We start from the raw sequence: 21,745 nt of genomic DNA, 5'->3' as shown, positions 1-21,745 counted from the left end.
GTCCGGCCCGGCCGGCGGAGCTGCGCGGGCAGGTGAGTCCGTGCGGGCCGAGCGCGGGCCCGGGCGGCGGGGGCGGCCGAGTGACCTTGCGGCGAGGCCGGGTCCGGGTCCGGCCGGTGGGGGCTGTGTCGGGGCCCGAGGCGGGATCGGAGGGGCCCCGAGCGGCGGGAGCGGGAGGGGCGCGGGGCCCCGGCGGGGCCGGTCCCGGAGGCGCCTCACCCGGCCCCGGGGGATGAGGCGAGGCAGACACCGGAGGAAGGTCCCCGGTGCCCGCGGCGCTGCCTCCGCCCGTCCGGGTCGCCCTGTAAGCGCCAGCGAAATTGCCGCGCAGTAACGGAGCGCTCTCTTCTGCTAGTGAAAATCAGCTCTGTAAAATAAAAACAGCGAACAGACAAACAACAACCAAGCAACTGACAAAAGAAAAAAAAACAATCCCAAAGAAAAAACAACCTAAGCCCACCCTTCCCAAAAGAAAAGCCCAAAGTAGCGTTCAAGTGGGTCCCAGTGTGAGTTTTCTTTCGAAAAAAGAGCCTCGTGGCTCTGGTTTTACTCACTCTTAAACTTACTTATTATTCTTAGTGATTTGTTTCCCCACCTTGATCTGCTGGGGTTGAGCAAAAAACTCGGCCGGTTGTTTCCTTGGTGGACTCCTGTTAAGGTTGTTTCCTCGGTGATCTTGTGTGCGGTGGGTGCTGGTTCTTGTGCAGCTGACAGGGCGTTGTGGGGTGTCCGCGCTGTGCGGGGACACCTTTGCACGGCCGGTGCTGGCCCAGTTAATGTGCTCGTGCGCATTCGGTTCGTTGGAAAGGGTGTTTTTACCTACAGGAGTCGTGGATGGTTTGCTTTAAAGTTGAGACGTTTGAGACTTGCAAAGAAAAGTCGATGGTGTTTGGTGGAGAGGTTAAACACAGCGGAGTGGAGTTTTGCACCTTTTGGGAATGCTGTCTGGTCTTGTTCATGTTGTCTTAGTCCACTGCAAATCTTCAGCTTGTTTTCAGTGTTGAGAAGAGTAACATGTGCAACAACGTGGTTGCTGTACTGGAAATACATCCAATGATTTGGGTTTTTCTTCCAAATGGAAAGTTCCTTGTGCATGAGAGGTTTATCTGCTTCTCGAAGCAGGTGTGTTTTTGCATGAAACTGTTTTTCAGGTGATTACAGTTCTCTCTTTCTTTGTAAACTGCTGCTTGACACTGTTATAGATGAAAGTGTATAGTTGAATCCTTCTAATATAGGATTGCATGTTTCTCTTAAAGGTCTAATAAAAAAAGAAGTCTTATTTTCCTAAATGCATTTGCCATTTTAATATAAGTCTGTAGAGTGTAGTTGTATCTTTCTCACTTGTAAGTCTATTGCCGATGTCGTGGAAGATGTGTGAATATCTGTGTTTGTTTTAATTCCCTCTGATAGGGAGTTTGTGGAGGGTTTGTTAGTTCTTCTTGCTCCAAGTTCGCTTTGGTAATGATGTTTAACAACTGAAACCGGCTTGTTTGGGCTGTGTGAGGAGGAGGCAGTTGTCTGTTCCTGGTGAGATTCATTCCTGGACGGTTTTCCAAAGAATCACCATTTTAGTGTGAGGTGGTCTACCAAGCAGTGAAATAGCAAAGGTGTTCCATCCCATCTTTGAATACAGAACACATGTGTTGCCACTTTAAATGTTGGGCTTTCTTGTTGAGTTGTAATCCTGGGAAGATAATTTTTATCCAGGGATGAAAAAAATGGGCATTTGATCAGGATTTGGTTAATGAAATGGCAGATTACAACTGAAGATACAGTATCTTGTGGGAGTTCTTCCTGTGTGCTCTGTGGAGGGGACTGCCTAGAGATGGCTGTCAAATGTCACTTAGTTTCATCAGCTTGTGTGACTCTTAAAGAATTCTTCACCTGCAACTCCAGGGAGCTTATGTTGCTTTGTTTGAGTAAGAAGATGCACACTTGGAGGAAGGAATATCGTTATTGATGGAGAAAGAGTTTGTTAAAATTTAGGGTTTTCAAGTATTAATTCTCATTCTTTGCCTTTGAAAGAGAGATTTGTTTGCCTGTTGGTCATGGGAAAATTTGAAAGACTCTTTGGATGCTTTCTGGTTCTTTTTATATTCTTTGTGGAAGACATGCTTATGTCTTGAAATCATACAAAAGCTCTGCAATGCAATTGCCAACAAGTCACATAGGGAGAAGGTATAGAAAATGCACCCTCGTGGTTCTTGTATGTTGGAGTGCCTTGTGGTGGTCGCAGGTTTGAACTTTCTATATATACAGTTCTTTGTGGACTGTTACTGCTGTTGTGTTGCCTGCATTGATTTTTGCCTCCATTTATTCTTTATTGCAGTCTAAAAGTTGGTTTTAATTGGTTGCCCACAGGATTGGCTTGGCTTCTGCTACTTGTTAAGAAAAAAACATCTGTCTTTGCAGGTAAGAGCCTTTGAATTGAAGACTTCTTTATATGCATATTGAGTATATCCTAAGAAATACCTGAAGCTTTTGGAATCTGAATTTATATCAAAAGACTTGGGTCTATAGCTTGTCTCTTTTCTTTGACTTACTCTTTGATGGTGGTTTTGGCAATGTTTTTCTTGTAAACAGAATTTTCCGCCAAACTAATGTTTCTGTTGTTTCATCAGCATGTGGTAGTCTGGAACACTCTCCCAGTTATTTTGCACTATTGGAAAATGCAGTTACTTTGCTGCAGGCCACAGGTCTGCATGGTTGTAACTATTGGAGTGTAGAAGTGAACATCAATTGGTTCTAATTAGGTTTTGCAGCATTTAAAGGGCTTGAATAGTTTCAAATTGGCTCAGAGATGACTGTATTAATCTAACAGGTTGATTTTAGCCTAAAAAAGACAAAACTGTAGTCTGCAGTTTTAACTTCTGCTAGACAGTCTCCTACTTAAAATTCCTCCTCCAATACCGGTGTTACTGCAGTTCTTAGTCTTCATCCAAGAATTGCCAAAGATGTTTGTGTGTATTTGTACCATGTGGGTATTGTACTTTAATGCTCCCTGGGGACTGGGGTGAATATTCTCAGCTTTTCCATTGAAAAATTCATACATCTTAAAACACTGGTTGGCATGCTTATGAATTTATGCATATGACCCAAATTCTTGTTATTTTACCAACTAGCACATAGATGGAAGAAGTAGTATTGTCATCTTTTACACTTTTTTGCCAGTGTAACATCAGCATTTCTAAAGGTATTACTGTGCAGCCATAAGCATGCCGGTAAGGTTCATCAGATGAGTTGAATCAGGTTGGCTGTCAGCAGCCTGTTATTCTCCATTTTTGATTTCAACTTGCTAATGGGGATGGAATGTCCATAGTGTACCTCTAGGATTTTGTGCTTCCACGAATATATCAAACACACAAACCAACAACAAGACCCACTTTTGCCCCCAAGTCCCTTTTTGCCCCAGGAGGAAAGCAGGCAGCCTGAGGACACCTCTGCCAGCCCAACAGAAAGCCTGCAGTGCCCGCTGGACGGGCCCGTGCTGCGGCTGAAGTTGATGTTGCCTCTGCAGGTGTTGGTCTTTGCAAGTGAGCAGTGCAATATTTGAACAGGCTTTGCATTTTCATTACTTGGAAAATTTGAGTGAGTGTGTTATTGCCTCTTAAGTGCATTTTGAAAAAAATCTGTTTGTGTTTAGAAATGTAAAACTTGGCCCTTTTGGTCCTTGAGATTTTTCTTTAGGTCACAGAAGCAACACTACTACTCTGTTTAAGCACTGAAATCCTGAGAAAATTAAAGCAGTTACGTGTTGACAGAATATTCCTTTGCCAAAAATATTTGATGAGTCAAGTCCTTAAAATTCTTTTTATTCAGACCATGATACTGTCAGCTCTTGCTTAATAGCAAGCTTTTGCTTAATGTTCTGCATGGCACTAACTGCACTGAAGTCATTGCAGCTAGTTTTTTTTAGTGACCATATCCCTAAGCAACTCTTTAGATTTTTTTTGTCCATAGTGATTTAGTGGACCTGAATAGAGTACTTGGTAGCAAAACTTCAAGGACTCTCTAAGCATTTACCATGAAGTTTTGAATTTAGTGCAAAAATGAAACACTTGCATTATCCCAGACTACTTGAACTCTTTTGTGACTTTATCTGTTAATTTGTCCTCTGGGCTGGGTTCATGAAATCATTTGTAAATGTAGTTATCTAGCAGGTGTCAGTTCTGATAAAGAATATAAGGTGTTCTAAACCAGCAGACCTGAGTACACACACCTCCCCAAGTTGCCCTTGTTCGACTGACGGCCATACGAGGTTGTCCTCCCTTTTGCATTAGTAAGGAAATAACTAAAAGTAGTCTCCCATTTAATACAAGAAACTTCAAATGTCTTAACTACCAGTACATAAAAATTTCTACAACTAATTTCTGTATATAATAGGTAATAAAAAAAAATGTAAACCTCTTAGCAAGGTTTGCCCTTGGTAGTATTTCAGTGTCAAAAGTGTAGGTGCAAAGCCAGGGATGCTTTTATACTGCTCGCTTGCCTCAAAATCATCTAATTCAAAAGCCATCCTGAAGCACAACAAATAAAGCTTGGGCTTACCATGCCCTTTGGTGTGGCTTCTGTAAAGGAAGCAGAATTTTCATTTTAACTTTAGTTTCAGAGATTGCCATCACTTGTGGCAAATTTAAAATAAAACTACAGAATCCTTGTAAAACGCTGCTTTTTAAAACAGTGAAAAAAGTCTTAGATGCTTTCTTAGATGTTTACGTAGCGTAGATAGTCCTTATTTTGACCTCTTGTGGTTTTTTCACATGGGCCAGTTATTTTGTTGTTGGAAAATGTTTGGGCAATGAATTTTATTTTCAAGTTAAATGTAACTGCCACTATAAAAGATAAAGGCAAGGATGTTGCTTCTGTCACCTGACCATGGAGATGGGCAAGTTGCTTTCAAAAGAATTAGCCCTGAGGCTTAGTGGATATTGCCCTTTCTGTTGCTGTCTTCCCTTGGGGGAATAGAGGTTTTCTTAGCAGTGGGTTTTTTTGTTTCTTTAAATGTTTGTATTGTGAATTCCAGTCTGTCTCTCAAGATGGTGCAGTAAGGAATTGGATATTCATGCACATTGGCCAGAGCAGCAGAGCTGATTTGGTGTGAACGGGCTTGTTTGCTGTTTCCTCGAGGGAGAAAGGTCCTGGACACTCCTCTGGTGTCAGCCAGTTGTGGGGCAATGCCCTGTAATACCCCAGAACGGGGCTTGAATTCGTTACTATGTTGAAGGGGTTAGCTCTGGTTTATTGGTCAACAAAATAAAATACTTAAGGACCCAATTTAGTAATCTGAAGTTCCATCATGGAAACAAAAGAACTACTTCTTCACTCTGTAGAAGAATTGTTACTCTTGTTTTCATTAAGTACCAACTTCAGCCTTGCCTGGTTAAATTGTGGCTTTACGTAGTCATTCAAGACATGGCTGCTCTAAAGCAATTGGAACACCTGGGCAGGCAAATGGAGCTGACTTATGGATTGGACTGTGTGCTGGGATATGATGCTTAGCTGAATGTGAGTTACTGGGAGATAGTTACTGGTTGTAGTTGGTCAGAGCTTTGGTAATGGCCAGGAGTCTTTGATGCATGGCCTTGTGGTGTTGCAATTGGACATCTGGTTGGACTTGATCTTTAGAGGTCTTTTCCAACTTAAACAGTTCTGTGATTCTACGATCTGGTTTGTCCTTGATTTCAAGTGCTTAGTTAACACCATTCATATCTGACTAATGGGAGCCTTGGAGATCTTCCATAAGATACTGATCTGGCTTGTGCTTAGGAAGTCGAGAAGTTTCGGAGACGAAGTGGCTCAGGTGAAACAAGGTACTACTGCTGATGGTCTAGGCTGAGAGACTTCTGGTGAACTCTGCTAATATAAATATGATGCTTTCAGCCTGTACCGAATGCTTGTCTAGAATAAGCAACAATTATCTAGTATCCTGTTTGTCTTCAACTTCTGATATGACCTCAGGCTTCTGTAGAATTTGTACAAGGTAACTGTCCAGATCTTGCTGTTAAGCATTGATCTTAAGCTTCCACTAATGTCAGCTGCAGAGGTAAAAGTCATTTTCTTATGCCTGAGACGGAAGGTGTCGTGTGCTAGACAGAATTCTGTCTGCAACTACTGAAAAAATTAGACCTTGTTTTTGGAAGTTGTAAAGGCCAAATATCTAGTTAGGATATGCATAGATGTTAATCTAATTTAGGTGAGGTGTGTATAGTCACAAAATGGCTGGGGCTAGTTTATAACAGTTACCAAGCTACAGGTCCCCTGGACCCTTTTCCTTTGCTAGGAATCAAACATCAGGTCCATAGGATACAGTCAGGATGTCTTGTACGTCTCACTGTTGCTAGTTGTCCATATTGGGGTTTTGTTCATAACCAGCCTGATCTTACATTTCTAGTTGTTTTCACTTGGCAGGAGATAAAATCCCTCCCCAAATGAAAGGGAGCTGTTTCCTATAGCTGTGCAGAATTTTGCAGTCACTTTGTCAGGTACAGTGGATACTATATCAGTGTATAGCAAATTAATTTTGTTAGCTTGGCTAAAATACTCATTTTGCTTACATTCCATTAAATATTGAACTACTGATATAATGGTTTTGATTTTTGATATTCCTTAGTTAGTTTGTTGTGTTTCTTTTGTTGTTTTTTTTTTAACTGACGCTTTTGGGTCTTAGTATAACAACTGTTTTGGAATCTCTAGTACAAAATGTATACTGATTGTGTTGGTAAATGTTTAATACTTCAGCCTGTATGAAGTAAACAAACATGAATGAGAAACTTGGGAATATAAACATGCTTAATCTTTACAAGATGTTACGAGGTGTGTATAACCAAATGCAGTAGCTGGTGTGTGTAGGTGCTTGCATGGTGTCACGAACAGTAGTCTGACATGGCCGTTGCCTTTTCTCATCTGCAGGTGTGTGTGGTTTCAGCGCAGCATGGCTGTGGTCATCCGCTTGCAAGGTCTCCCGATTGTGGCGGGGACCATGGACATTCGCCACTTCTTCTCTGGATTGACCATTCCCGATGGGGGCGTGCATATTGTAGGGGGTGAACTGGGTGAGGCTTTCATCGTTTTTGCCACTGATGAAGATGCAAGGCTTGGTATGATGCGCACAGGTGGTACCATTAAAGGGTCAAAAGTAACGCTGTTGCTGAGCAGTAAAACTGAAATGCAGAACATGATAGAACTCAGTCGTAGGCGTTTCGAAACCGCCAATCTAGATATGCCACCAGCAAACGCGAGCAGGTCGGGACCACCGCCTAGTTCTGGAATGAGTGGCAGGGTTAACTTGCCTACTACTGTACCTAACTTTAATAATCCTTCTCCTAGTGTAGTAACTGCTTCTACTACAGTGCATGAGAGCAATAAAAACATATCCACATTTTCTACTGCCAGTATGGGGAGTGCACCTCCAAATCTTGGGAGTACCTTTGGTAGTCCAACATTTAGCTCGACTATACCTAGCACAGCATCCCCAATGAACACAGTACCTCCTCCACCAATCCCTCCTATCCCAGCTATGCCATCTTTGCCACCAATGCCTTCTATTCCCCCCATACCTGTTCCACCTCCTGTACCCACACTGCCTCCCGTTCCTCCAGTTCCTCCGATTCCCCCCGTGCCCCCCGTACCTCCAATGACACCTCTGCCTCCCATATCAGGAATGCCTCCTATGAATCCTCCACCTGTAGCACCCTTACCCACTGGAATGAATGGGTCTGGAGCAGCAGTGAATATGAACAGCGGCTTGAATCCATTGTTTATTGGTCCCATGAATCCTGTAAATCCTATCCAGATGAATTCTCAAGGTAGTGTCAAGCCAATTCCAATCAATCCCGATGATTTGTATGTCAGCGTTCATGGAATGCCCTTTTCTGCAACAGAATCTGATGTGAAAGACTTTTTCCTTGGGCTCCGTGTGGATGCAATCCATATGCTGAAGGATCATGTAGGTCGAAATAATGGAAATGGACTAGTTAAGTTTTTTTCTCCTCAAGATACATTTGAAGCACTGAAGCGAAACAGAATGCTGATGATTCAGCGCTATGTTGAAGTTAGTCCTGCAACAGAGAGACAGTGGGTGGCTGCTGGAGGCCACATAACTTTCAAGCAAACCATGGGTCCCTCTGGGCAGGCACATCCTCCTCCCCAGCCTCATCCTAGGTCCAAATCTCCCAGTGGGCAGAAAAGGTCACGGTCGAGATCTCCCCACGAGCACGGTTTCTGTGTTTATTTGAAAGGTCTCCCCTTTGAATCGGAGAACAAACACGTGATAGATTTTTTTAAAAAGCTGGATATAGTTGAAGACAGCATTTATATAGCTTATGGACCTAATGGGAAGGCAATCGGAGAGGGGTTTGTTGAGTTCAGGAATGAAGCTGATTATAAAGCAGCTTTGTGTCATCACAAGCAGTACATAGGGAATCGCTTTATTCAGGTTCATCCAATTACTAAAAAGGCAATGTTAGAAAAGATAGATATGATTCGTAAACGATTGCAGAACTTCAGCTATGACCAGAGAGAAATCTTGATGAATGCTGAGGGAGAACCAGGCCTGCCAAAATTGTGTGCACATATATCTAATATTCCATACAACATAACAAAAATGGAAATCCTTCAGTTTCTAGAGGGACTGGCAGTAGAAGAAAACTCTGTACAAATTCTTGTTGATAATAATGGGCAAGGTTTAGGACAAGCACTGGTTCAGTTTAAAGCTGAAGATGAGGCTCGTAAGGCAGAGCGTTTGCATCGTAAAAAACTGAACGGAAGAGATGTTAATTTGCGTTTGATAACTGTAGAAGAAATGAGAGATATTGAGAGAAATCCACCATCTCAAGGGAAAAAGATCCTGAAAATCCCGATGCAAGGAAACGCGGCTGTGCCGGGAGCGCCGGGCCCTGGTGGGGATGAGCATGCCTTCCTGGGGGGAAATGCTAAAGAAGCAAACAATGGTCCTCCCTTCAACTTCCCTGGTAACTTCAGCGGGTCTGGCACGTTCGGTCCCCCTCTGCCACCTCCCGGAATAGGTGGCTTTCCTGATTCTAGGCCAGGAATACCTACAGTTGCAGCCAGTAGTTTACCTGGTGCAAGTATTGAGGTGCCAGCTTTTGCAGGTGGTCCTGCTAATTTGAGCGGGCCGGCAGGTTTTGCAGGGGGTCCTCAGGCGTTTGGGAATGGTCCTGGCAATTTAAGTGGGCCCCCTGCCTTTGGTGCTGGTCCTCCAGGAATTGCTGGTGGTCTTGGACATTTAGGTGGACCTCCAGGGTTTGGACCCGGACCAGGAAACATACATATTAGTGGACCCCCAGGTTTTGGAACAGGCTCTGGGAAGCCAGGGCCAACTGTCATCAAAGTGCAAAATATGCCCTTTACGGTTTCGGTTGATGAAATTTTGGATTTTTTTTATGGTTACCAAGTGATCCCTGGTTCAGTGTGCTTAAAATACAACGAGAAGGGCATGCCCACTGGAGAAGCAATGGTTGCATTTGAGTCTCGTGATGAAGCTATGGCAGCTGTTGTTGATTTAAATGACAGACCTATAGGCTCCAGAAAAGTAAAACTTGTTTTAGGGTAGCTGTTCATCTGAAGTAGTTGTAGAATAGATATTCATAGTGCTGTGATAAATGCATCTGGATTGGTTTTTATAGTATTTCCAGGATAGAACCTGTGGATTGTTTAAATTGTACAACAGATTGGTTTTGATAAGACAGAGCACTGGGTTAGCCATGACGTGACAAACACTGCGAGGAGAGATGTGCAGTGGATTTTCCCCGTGCAAATATGTGGAGAAGCTGGACAGATTCTTATTCAACATAGAAGTTTGGTGAACTCTCCTGGACACAGTGCTTGTCGGAGCCCGGGATGGGTTTGACATAGTTTTGGATAAGGGAAATAGGTGAAGTCAGTGAAGCTCTTCAGTGGGTGCTCTTGTAAGCCATTGTAAAATAGATAGCTACTTCTAGATTTGGTTAAAAGCTGGCTGAATTTGCTTTGTTTACAGGTCAAAGCTTTGTTTAAAGTCCTGATTTTATTCTGCAACTGAATTCTCAGTGTACACAGATTAATTGTTTTGTGTATGTATCTTTATTTTTTCCAAGATTTTCACTGTATGAACAGTTGAATTATGCCCTTTGCTGATGTGTCTACCAAACTAATTCCTATGAGTATGAGCAGAATCGTTCTGTAAAATTCAAGCTGTTCTTTGTGGTATAACCTTTAGTTATTTATATATTGCAATTATAACTGTGCAGAATAAGACTTTTGCCACAAGTATAGCTAACCTCAAACGTAAATCATATGAGTTTTATAGTACACTTAAAACATTTCCAGTTGAAAATAATCATTATTGTTTAAGTAGCTTGATTTGTTAGGATCATATGAATCAGTTGGGAAGGGATCTTTGACACTAGTTGGATATTGATGTTGTATTTCTCACGTGTCTCTTGAACTCCTAACATAGAGTCTCTGTTAAGAGAACCAAAGTGGTGATTATTAGTTGAAGATTGGAGTCCAGATAAAGTTTTCAATTAGGTTATAATGAAGGAAACTTGTATCTTCAGCAACTCTGTTGTGAATTACTGCTATGGGTGAATTCAGAGATAAAATTTATTTTTCTCCAAAACTTGAAAATACTGAGTTTACTATATATTTTTGCAATAAAGTTGTGCTGTTGTATTCAAAGTCTGTAAAGAGTTGCCATTTTCTTTGTTGTGCAGTGAAGCCTTCCATGGAAAAACAGAGAAATGGAAAGGGAGTAATTACTCAAGTAAAAAGTAGAATTTCTTTGGTTCATCCTTGCTCGGCTTATGATAAATTTTAAGACTTGGGTATTGCCTGGAAAAAATCCTGCTATTCCCTGCAAATCATTGTACTTAAACATAGTAAAGTTTAAACTGTTTTGGTTTTTTTTGACAAAGAAAAACAGTGCCTTTTGGTGTTGCATATCATGGAACACTGAAGTGTATGGGCAGGCAAAATTGAGAGGTGCAAGTGGCAACAGTTTTATTCATGTGGTGTGTAGGAGAGATTTGCAAACCTGTGCAGCGCTGCATCCCGAGAGGATTTCCCAGTACAGGAATCTGTGGAAGGATTGTATAAAGGTGTACTTCAATAAAGAGGCGGTTGCATTACACAGATGCTTCTGTAATTCATTAGCATAATTTTCTTTTGACAGATTACTAGGTGGTCCCAACTTCTGAAAAGTCATGTGATTTGTATATACTGTTTAAAATTAAGCCTCCTGTTAATAAAACTGTCTGTCTCTGAAGCTCCATGTTATGCGTTTCAACAGTCTTTGGGAGTAATGTTTCAACAGCAGATCTTTGTTTCTTTTTTTTTTTTCCCCCCGAAAGTCTGAAAGTACTCTTGCTGATGTCAGAAAGATGTGTGATTAGGAGTCAAGTCTTTCAGTTTATTTTTAAAATTTTGCTCTTTGTTTTTTAAGCAACTTTTATTAAAGTTTCATACTATATTGGAGTTATTTGGGTGCTTGTTTTTTCATGTTTCACATTAGAATAAAATTACTGAAAAGGAAAATGTGGCTTCATTGTTCACAGAATTGATTTAAGATATTAGTACGTGTTGATCTGCCAAAACTGGTGGTAACTGTTTTTCAAAGGAATCACAACAATGCCTGCCTTGTTGTGAAATGTAATTAAACTACAGGTGTCTGGAATTAGAGACACAGTTCTGTGTTACTGTCTTTGATTTCACATCGGATCCTCTTGGTCGTGGATCCAGGGTTTTTAGTGCTTGGGTTAGACACGGCGTATGCTGTGGAATATACTTGTGTGCCTGTTCCTTTGGACTTGCTAAAAGTGCAGGTTTGTTTTGGAAAGCTTTTATTTTCTGATTCTTAATTTTTCTCTATGGACTAAAGATGTTTAAATGCTTATCTGAAAAAAAAGTGCAAATCAATACAAACAGCCATTGCTGTTGGGAACATTGACTTGGATGGAATGCTTAAATGGAGGATTTGGGATGGGGTTCTTCATCTTGCCAAGCAGTTGATGCTCCTTTTAGCATAAATTAGATAGTAAATATGCCCTCTTCCTTGAGAGTAGGCTCTTGGAAAAAAAAATAGGAAGTCCTAGCACATTTTGAATTTCTGTAGGTATGAGGAACAGTACATCAACCCGAATAGTTATGGTTGATCCTTTAAAGCATATATTGTCAAGTGTCGATGCAAATAAAAGCAGCTTTCTGTAACAACTTGCTTTCATGTGAGAAGCAGTGTTAAAACTGCACGTGGAGCTAAGTTATGAGAGAAGCCCTTACATTGACAAACTGCATGTCTAGAGTTGATAAAATTGCTTGCTTTGCACATGTCTGTGTTCATGAACAGCCTTAGGGAGTAGGATCTCTGAGGTCCTGACTCCAGTGTGGAAGGTACACAACTGCCCTTGCCATGTACACCTGGAGCTGGTTGGTAGCAAGAGGCAGCACCAGACAGAATCAGCTCGTGGATGCTGCTCAAATTCCCAGTTGTTTTGGCCTCAGTGCTCTCCGAGTGTCAGGAAGTGACATCCTGCTTTAACCTCCTTGGAACAATACGCTCGGTGACCTGATGTCCCGGTGGCTTCAAGTGATGGAAAGAAGGTACTTGTGGTTATATCGATGGCTAAGTTGGTGTTTTTAGCAGCTCCTTAAGTGTTAGTGTCTGAGTACTACTGCTGAAACAAAGTAAGTGGTCAAGTGTTACATTCACAATGTGATTTCTGTTAAACATACTTTTTTTTTGTCCCATTCTAAATAGAAATGAATGTAATTAGTCAATGATAAACTTGAGACTTACATGAAAGAACTTCAGTAGTTAGATGAAAGTGTGACTTAGTAATTCTAAGTTTCCAGCAGTTACACATAAATGTTGCAGGCAGATTTTTGTTGTTAACACAAGTTAATTCTGTAATATCACAGGCAGCATTAAAGCCAGTTCTTTATTGATGAATTGTTGCTATTTTGTAAGTGTAGATTTATGAGAGATTTGAGGCTCTGTAGGTTTACAGATACCTGAAAGGTGCCTTTTTTTTTTTAAAGTAGCATTCCTTTCATAGCATGTAGTGTTTTCCTTGAATGTCTGTGCTCTGAATTTGTGGCGAGTGGAGAGGAAGATCGATGCAAAAATGACTGTAGTTGTGCACCAGATGACATTGAAGCTCTGCCTTCTGTAAAACATACCTGCTGGTCAGTCCCACGTGACTCTGACTGTCCTTCAAAGCCTTGCCTGTACTGTGTGAGATTAGCAGCTTGTTTTGCCGAGAGTATTTCAGAGCACTGAAGACTGTGGACTCTACAAAGAAGGATGTTTCCAGTTCCCGGGCACACCAGTGCTGTGATAATGATTGCAGGTGTTGTATTTTGTTCCTCCTCAGTCTTCTGCTGTGGTGGTTCCCAAGTTGCTGCTTCCTGCAGTGGTGCTGTTGGCCCTCAGCGGGTCATTGAGCAGCGAGCACTGAACAGTGTTGGCCCTCTGACCTGGGAAACTGGAACTGCTGCATGTTAGGGACCACCTAAAGCCTCTGGGTGACCTCTGCACTCTTTGAGAGCAGTTGGATTAGGCTGACTATTCAGATATGTGCATTAGACCCTGAACCAGAGGACTACAATTTCTGCTTAATGTGGATTCTAGTGCAAAGAAAAGACTAGTTTCTGTATTGATGATTGGTTGGAAAGAAGCAGTTTTGAAACTGGACTGATATATTAGGAAACAATTAGGCTGAGTCTAGCTAGAGACATGCAGACATAGTTTTATGTCAGTTTGCTTCTTTACGTGTTGAGCAGGTGTTTCAAAAGAAAATGAGAGATGCTAAATTCTGTTGTAAGGTTTTCCAGAAACTGCTTTGGCCTGGAGGCAGAGACACCGAATACATTTGCTCATCTTTGCTCCTTTGCAGGTTTGCTGATGCTCCCCTCTGTTCTGTGGCTGTGGTTTTTTTCGTGGCTTTGGGAAAACTGAGCTAGAGTTTGTATACAGAGCAAAGGACTCTTTCTTCTGAAGGCAGAGGAAGGGAAGATGTCTGTTAAATGCTCCTGCGGGAAGAGTAACCTCAAGGTGTTCTCTTCCTATCTGTTTTTGGCAGCGAGAATGTGATTGTGGTTCAAGGATTTGCCTTTTCCACAGCAAACCTGTTGGTTGGTAGTAGGGACATTGATTTGTGGCTGTGTACTGGAGCCCACTGCTCTTTCCCTCTCTCATGACAGGTGGGTATAACCGGAGCTTGTTTTCTGTACAGATGGCTTTGTTGGTAATTTTCTTGGAGCTTTGTTACTATGTGGAATGTTTGGGTGTTGTCAGTGCTCCCCACCTCCTTGACCTAAATGCTTTTCCCTCCTGGGTATCAATACCTGTGGAAGAAAAGCAGCCCTGGGAGTGTTCCTTTTCTGTAGCTCCAGACTGAACACGGGTGTTGGATGGTTTGGCTGTGACTCTTTTCACTTGCCGGTGCTCAATTTTGTGCAGCTTCCTTTGTTATCCTTCTCCTGGGTTTGTGTGTGTTCATGTTCACAGCTTGGCAGCTTTGGGGAGAAGCAGCCAGATGAATTCTGACCTGAGTTCCTTTACTGCTTCTGCAGAGGCAAAGCTTACTCCTTTGTGTCAGTCCCTCTTGTGTGTTCTCATGTCTCCAGCCTGAAGTTCAAATGGTCTTACTGGTTGCTTCCCAAATATATTAAAGTAAGCTTTCAGAAACAGGGAATGTGTTTTCTTTTAACATGAGTCTGATTTCCACAAAGTCAATTTTGTAACTCTGTGTTTGCTATTCTTACACCAGCCCCACTGGTTTTCCTCAGCTTTTGAGAGTTCTTTGGCTATGAATCACCAGTGAATTAGACTTGATTGATCATAGATCACAGCCAGGAATAACTTCAGGGGCTGGAGTGGGCACTGCAGTGGGAGTGCAATTTCCCTGTGAAGTTTAAAACTGAAAAGTAAGGATTTGTAAGGCTTGCATGAGGGAAATAGGAATTGATCCTGCCTCTTTTGGCTGGCATAGCTTGGCTTTTTGTGCTGGAAGGCTGGCGACTCCTTGAGCTCTTGGTGTTGTAGTTGCAGTATTGTTAACCAAGGAATAGGTTGGGTGGTACCACTCTGGTGTCTGACCATCTGCAGGCAGGTGGAACTTCCAGCCAGCAGGTTCAGAGTTTGGAACAAATAGTTTCATATTGGCTGTTTGCCATTGGATGTGACTATGTGGATGTATCATTGCTCTGTGTGACAGTAGCAAGCTTAGAAATGCTTTCTAGGTAGATTGAGGGGAGGGAAATAGCGCTCCAGTCAGAACCTAAACTACTTAAAGAAATCCTTTTAGGTGATTTTGATTGAGTGCCTTTTATGATGACATTCACAAGACCTCTTTCAGTAAAATTTGAAGCCTCAGTGTAGCACCTCTTTGTTTCGTGACCTTGCTGTGGTGGCATTTGCCAAAATGTTTGTCATAATGTGAGCTTTTTATGAAACTTGATGAAAACAAAAGTATCCTGGTTTTTAGCAATATAACCAAAGCATTGCTGCTTGTTTTGAGGGGAGATGAACATGGAATGTGGAAAGTCCTTGCTTGTTTGAACACCAAGGTCAACTCTAAAGTGAAAATGATGGTTGCTGGTACTGTTTCATTATTAGGCAAGTGTTTACAAGAGCAGAATTTAAAAATTTCGTGTGCTTGAGCAACACTAGTGCAACCAGCTACAAAGGCAAAGAGGCTAATTAAAGTAAAATTAGGCACTGGCAGTTCATTGACTGTACGGAAACCATTCCTTAAGGAGGGGAGGCAGAGTTGTTAAATGTCACTGATACACTTGCCTGGGATTGCCCTGCTCCGTTCCAGCCCTGCTGCAGAGCCTGCCTTCTGTGCTGCAGGTCCAGTCACATGAATAAATGGAGTGTTTGTAAGAGTGCTTCGAGCTCTCTTCATATATAGACTTGAGTGCTTTCAGGAGGTAAGTGTGGGGGTGTTGGAGTGAATTTGTCTCCCAGTAACCAGTGTGGCAGTGGCAGAATGTTTCCATCCTCACTTTAAGGGCACATCAACATTAACATCAGGGAAGGGGCACTAGGGCTGAAGTTGAGAGGTTGAGGCCAAACTTTCAGCTTTAGTGATAATGAAAACAGCCAAGTGCTGCCCTAATCTAATGGAGAATGTTTGTGGTTCAGAAACTTCCTATCTGAACTTGTGTGAAAAAGAGCACAATAAACCAGTGACTAAGTAGTTACATTCTTAACTGATCTGAAATGTAAATTCAGTTGTCAGTGACAGAATGGTATAAAATAGGTAATTGATCTAAAGGAGTTAAACAGTTAAACTTGAGCCCTGCACAGTCGTGTGTTTTCTTAGGTTGTAAATCACACTAGTTTTTGGTTGTAAGTATTTCCTAAGGTTTTTAAAGACAACTGTAGTTGTTGTCACTTAAGTCAATGTGTATATAAAGCATTTAAACTGGGTGCATCTCTTAAAGAAAAAGCCTTTCAAGTATATCTGGAAAATTGCATACACAACACCATGACCTGCTGCACAAATGTTCTGAATTTTTTGAAGGCCTTTTTTGTCATGTGGACATTTATCCCTCCCTTTGGATAACTGACACTCTATTTTTGTTCAGATGATAATCCAATGGCATTTCTTCATTGCAGCACAAGCACTATGCCATGCTATTTCTTTGAATGAGTAGTTAATATTTGGCTACTTTAATGACTCCAGGAACAAAAGACTGTCTTTTCCTTCTGCTGGATGGCTTGTGCCACTTCTTTTATTAAATTTTGTCCTCAGTTGGGCCTGTAAAAATAGCTTCAAGCAGCAACAATAAAAAGTTTTCTGAAACCTAAAGTGCTTTGTTTTAAACAAAATAGTAAGTGAATTTACTATGACTCCTAATGAGTCTGCAGATAATGTTATAGCTCTGTGAAATACCAGCTATTTTAGTGCAGTGACGTGAGTGAATACGACCACAGGATCATTTAATTGTTGGTGTGAAAGGTGAGAGGAATCCCTGGAACTGAGTTCTGCCCCAGGCACGGGGGTGGTGTAGTGTATAACTTGTTTAGGCTTGAAAAGGTAGGAAGAACCTGGTTTTTTTGAGTGTTTCTGAGCAGCTCACAGGTACCGTTTTCATCTTTCTGTGGTCTCAAATCCCTCTGCTGCACCCTCAGGTGCCCAGAGAAGCCCTGTTGGTGAAGGCCCTGCGATGAACAGCTGAGTCAGGGATGCACGTCCTGGCTCTGCCCGCTGCAGGCAGGCACTGCTCTGCAGGCTGGGACCCGAGCTTCCAGGTTCACCTGATGTGATAACTCCAAGTCTCTCTGCTTAGAGGGAATGTAATTTAATTCCTGCTTTTACAGCTGTTAAATTTACTGTAGGTTTCTCATCAGAGAGGTTTTTGCTTGGAGAATTCTGTCTGCCTCAGTTCAGTCATATTTATTAAAAAATTGTTGGAACTGTGAGAAACGAAAGATGCTCACTGGTGGGAGTTGTAGGGGTTTCCAGGGGCTTGGCTGGCAGAGGCATGCTTTCCAAAGGGTGTGGAACACCTTTGGAGCAAATTCAAACCTACTGACTGACAACAGGCTTCTTCGGGGTATAGGTTGTAAGGTGTTGCAGTGCACAGACTGATAGCAGACATGGAAGAAGCACTTGAGGAAATAGCTGTCTGTCTGCATTTGTGGAATCTCCCTTAATGCAGGGAGCTTGTGTGGTCATTTTGGCCCACTTGGCTCTGAGACAAGTGGAGTGGCTTGAATCCATTGTTGTAATGGGTTTGTGCTTTTGGAAAGGTACACTGGCATCTGGAACAGAGCAGAAAGGGAACACGAGGTCAGTTTGGTGTTTGTGGCTTTTATATTGTTCTATTGTTAGTCTGGGTGGGGGAAAGAAAAAACAACTTTTAAAAGCCCTTGCCATATCCTTTCTTTTATTCGACTTCCTTGATGTCAGGTTTTGTGGTGGTGGATTTTTCAGGTTCTTCTGTTTCAAAGCATCATTCTGCAGCAGATTAGGGTGGAGAAGTTAGGATGTTCATACTACAAATGGTGAGAGTGGCAGAAAAATAGTATGGGAGTGTGAATTTAAAAGCATATACTCAAAAGAGAAAGAAGAACTGAAAGTGTTGGAATTAGAAAGCCTTAACTTGCACTGAATAAATCAAAGAAATCAATTTCTTGGGAGTACTGCAGAAGCAGTATTAAGGTTTTTTTCCAGATCATATTTCATGAGCTAGATTCAAGATTAAAGACCCTGAAGAAGAAAGCCTGAATTATATAATGTGAAGGGATAATGTGATTCTGTAAAGTGTGAGAAGTTGAAAGATCACATTTGCTTTATGTCCTTACTAATTTTTAAGGCAAGAGTTGTCACTGTGCAGTAGTAGCTGCAAGGCAACTGAGAATAGTCTAAAGAATTCCTCTGGAGTATCTCAGCCATTTCAGGTGATCGTTCAGCAAGTGGAATAGAACCAAGAAAGTATGGCAAGCTTTTCATTGACCAAGTGGCTGTTGGTGCTATGTGGCTACCAAAATTCTTCATATGAATTTAATAAAGCAGCAAAGGTCAGTAAACTGTATTGTTGGCATATTTATTTTTAAAGTCTTATTTTGAACTCATGCTGTTGGCACAGCATGTACTGGTCTGGGCAGATGGGCTGAATGAGCTTCTGCCTTGGAGTCACCTGTGGGATACCATGGCTAGTTTTGGGGAAGGGGGTAAAATCGTGTGGCTGTAGTGTGAGTACAGGGTGGTTTAGGTTTAGGTTTCCAGCCTTTGGGAAGGGTAGAGGTTGTGAAAGGGATTGGCAGAATGAGCACCAAGGCATTGCTTCAGGAACAGTGGGTGTGTGTCAGGGGATGGTACGTGAGGTACTTGCAGGTGATGCTGCAGTGGAGTTGAAGAACCAAAGAGGATGAGTGTGGTGGAGTCTTGCTCTCAGCTTGACTTTGGACTGAAAAGTGGAAGATTTAGTCCTCGCCAGCTGGATCTGCCGGGGGCATGGGACACAATGTTTGGCTGTTTGTGCCTGAGGTGGAAATAGCTGGAGTTGTAAGGGAAAGAACAAGAGCTTACTCCAGAAAGGCAAAGGTGATTTGCAATGTAAAATACATGTTTGGGGCTTTTACAAAGGTCACTGTGGTTGAGCTTTTAAGTCTGTTTTTCAGTGAAGTTGTTCTTTATGTTACAGTAATAAATACTTGAGAATCATGGTGAGGGGAAAGAAAAAGTGGTTGAGTAAATATGAAAGGAATGGGAAAAAAAATCTTACTTTTTTGGAGGAGTCAGTGAGCACCTTTAGGATTGCAGCTTAAATCCAGTGATTGACTTCAAAGCCCCAAGCTGCTTTAAGTTAGTTTTTTCAAGGAAATGGGTTTTGATGTTCTGCTACTTAATACTATGACGAACTTTTAAACATGTTTTCTTTGCATGAATAGGTTGGAAAAAGCAACAGGTTTTGCTTAAGTTCAGGTGTTAATTTGAACCTCTTTGTAATTTAGTATGTTCCGAACTAGTGTTTGAGACAATTTCATTTCTGACTTATCAGTTTCTTTACTTATTTCTCAGAAAAGGGGGGAATATATATATAGTAAGGGCATGCACAGACATTTCTTTGAACTTGTGGGTTTTGATTAAGGGGGATATTAATGGTGTATAAGTTAGCAGTGAACATGGAACAGTGTAAAGGTGAATTTGTAGACAAAGGTCCTGGTTTCCTGGAGTTGGTACTTGGCTTTCGTTCCTTGAGGGGGAGAAAGCTGCAGTAAGGAAGATGAATTGACACAAGTTCTCGTTTGCATTTTTTGCTGGAATTTACAATCCCATTTGTGATTGTTTTTTTTTATTCTAGCTTTTTTTTTTTTTAACTGTTCTAAGCTTGTTATTATTATAAATGGGAGCTTTGCCTCCTCAGTGGGTCTGTGCAGCAAACTCAGTGAGCAGAGCCAGTTGTGATTGTGTGAGTTGTGCAGCCCCCGAGGTGTGTGGCAGTCGATGAGCTGTGGGCACGAGGCCTCAGTCCAGTGCAGAGCTCAGGGCTGGGCTGTCCTGCTGCTCTCCCTGCTCCTGGCTCAGGGTTTCAGCATCACCCTGTGGGAGACACGGGCCTGTCCTCCCTGGGAGCTCTTGTCCCTGGAATTAATGTCTGATGAACCATGGGCTCTCTGTACCAGGACTGAATCCAGCTTCCAGAGCAGTTTGTTTGGAAAGGTGTTCTTAATAGTATTCACTGTTCTCTTTCTTTTATAACAATTAGGAGATACCTCTTGTTTCAGTTTATATGTCAAATTTGTAATAAGTTAATTAACTCTCTTTTATGTGTGGTGACAGATAGCTTAGTACACAGTATGGAGAAGAGTGAGTGTCCTGACCTGTAGTAATGCTGATCTTAACCATCCCCACTGCAAACCACTAGGAATAATGAACTGACAGAAAAAATTGTAGCCATTTATATTTTCTGCAGAGCTTCTGGGGCTGTGGGACGAGGCTCTGTGGCCCATGGAAGAGCTGGTGTGCTAGAAAAAGCCTTTATTGATGAATAAAATCTGTGGACTGTGGTCTTTCTCATTAGACTCTCTTAATCTCAGTTTAAAATAAAGATGCATTTTAGTGCATCTAGTGGTACAAACCTGGCTATATGATTTCTTTTAGACCCTTACGGGACTCAGAAAAGGAGGATCAAATTAGAATTTTTATTTTGATAATATATTTAGAAAGTGATGCTGACCTTAGCACCAGAAGCAGCTTTGTATTATCAAAACCTAAAATGTAACAGGCTGCCCCCTGAAAATTGAACTAGTAATGGGAAAAAAGCATTGCTTCTGCTGGTCTGCACATTCTGGGATCACAGCAGGAAAAGAGAGAAGCTGTTTTGAAGAAAGTTGGGTGATAGCTGCAAGACATGGGATTAAACTAAGCAATAGACAAGGATGAAGGGACATTAGGATTTTGGGAAGTGCAAGGTTAATTACCTGGGATGCTCTGTTACATGTGTTGGGTCTGTTTCTGGAGTTGTTGGGCAGCAGGAGGCCAAGATGATGAGAATTGCATTTGGTACACGCTGCTGGCAGGATTGCTGACATCTGTGCAGGGTTTGTAAGCAGAATGTAAGGCAGGAGCTCTGTTCAGTCCAGGACTGAGTGAGCTCACTGGAAATCAGCTGTCCTGGAGCACGTGCACTAAAGCCTCGAGCTTGAGTTAACCAAGGTGTTAAAATAATGTCTGATATGTGATGTATGCTGAAATAGAGCCTGTTGGGTATCCTCTACAGCGTTCTGTAGCTGATGAGAATTTCTTGGTGTGATTAAATAGGAACAAAGTGCAGGTTTTCTTGTGCTGAATCCTCACTCGGATTTCGTCTTGGGCAGCGAAACCAGGCTGACTGTGTTCAGTGATGGTGCTAATGTTTGCTCTCCAGAAGACATCACTCCTGGCACTACTAAAAATACTGCTGATGGTGTTTGATGCCATGAATTGTTGGGTTTTTCCTGTCCTCTGAGTGATTTGGGGGGTTCTGTGAGCTGCCTTGCTGGGGTGATTCAAGGCACAATGCCCTTCTCACCCTGTGCTCGCTGTCTTCACCTTGTCCTCCCCAGCCTAAAGGGGAGCCTCTGGCCTTCAGGCTTCCTGAGGGGTGGAAGTGTATCAAACAAATGATGTAATTCAATAATTCTCACCTTAGGTAGTCCAACACTTGGTCCTTAATTGACTAAATGGTGGCACTCCTACATGAGGGGTAAGTACAGAGAAGTTTGTTTCAGGCACCCATGTGTGTCATTTTG

The 21,745-nt window shown here is 42.1% G+C and overlaps 2 protein-coding genes across 6 annotated transcripts in view; both read left to right on the top strand.

Moving 5' to 3' along the window:
- RBM12 (RNA binding motif protein 12) overlaps positions 1–11,532 on the top strand; it is a 16,747-nt gene extending 5,215 nt beyond the window's left edge. Inside the window, exons 2-3 of one of the 3 annotated variants that reach the window (XM_027704683.1) lie at positions 2,330–2,412; positions 6,910–11,532. In XM_027704683.1, coding sequence (XP_027560484.1) covers positions 6,932–9,571 — 2,640 coding nt within the window. In that variant the 5' untranslated portion in view covers positions 2,330–2,412; positions 6,910–6,931 and the 3' untranslated portion in view covers positions 9,572–11,532. Of the gene's footprint in view, positions 1–2,329; positions 2,413–4,680; positions 6,483–6,909 lie in introns of those variants that run through there. The other 2 variants (XM_027704684.1, XM_027704685.1) reach the window with 2 other exon arrangements.
- CPNE1 (copine 1) overlaps positions 1–21,745 on the top strand; it is a 48,939-nt gene that overhangs the window by 5,208 nt on the left and 21,986 nt on the right. Inside the window, exon 2 of one of the 3 annotated variants that reach the window (XM_027704687.1) lies at positions 2,362–2,412. The exons of 1 other annotated variant lie outside the window; for it this stretch is intronic. The gene's annotated coding sequence lies outside the window, so the exon portion shown is untranslated. Of the gene's footprint in view, positions 1–2,361; positions 2,413–6,944; positions 7,053–21,745 lie in introns of those variants that run through there. One more of the 3 variants, XM_027704686.1, reaches the window with a different exon arrangement.

The sequence above is a fragment of the Neopelma chrysocephalum genome, unplaced genomic scaffold (genome assembly GCF_003984885.1).
Source record: "Neopelma chrysocephalum unplaced genomic scaffold, ASM398488v2 Primary Assembly neopelma1_286, whole genome shotgun sequence".
Classification (NCBI taxonomy): domain Eukaryota; kingdom Metazoa; phylum Chordata; class Aves; order Passeriformes; family Pipridae; genus Neopelma; species Neopelma chrysocephalum.
The sequence above is the reverse complement of the archived record's forward strand: the minus strand, read 5'-3'. Positions and strand labels throughout refer to the sequence as shown.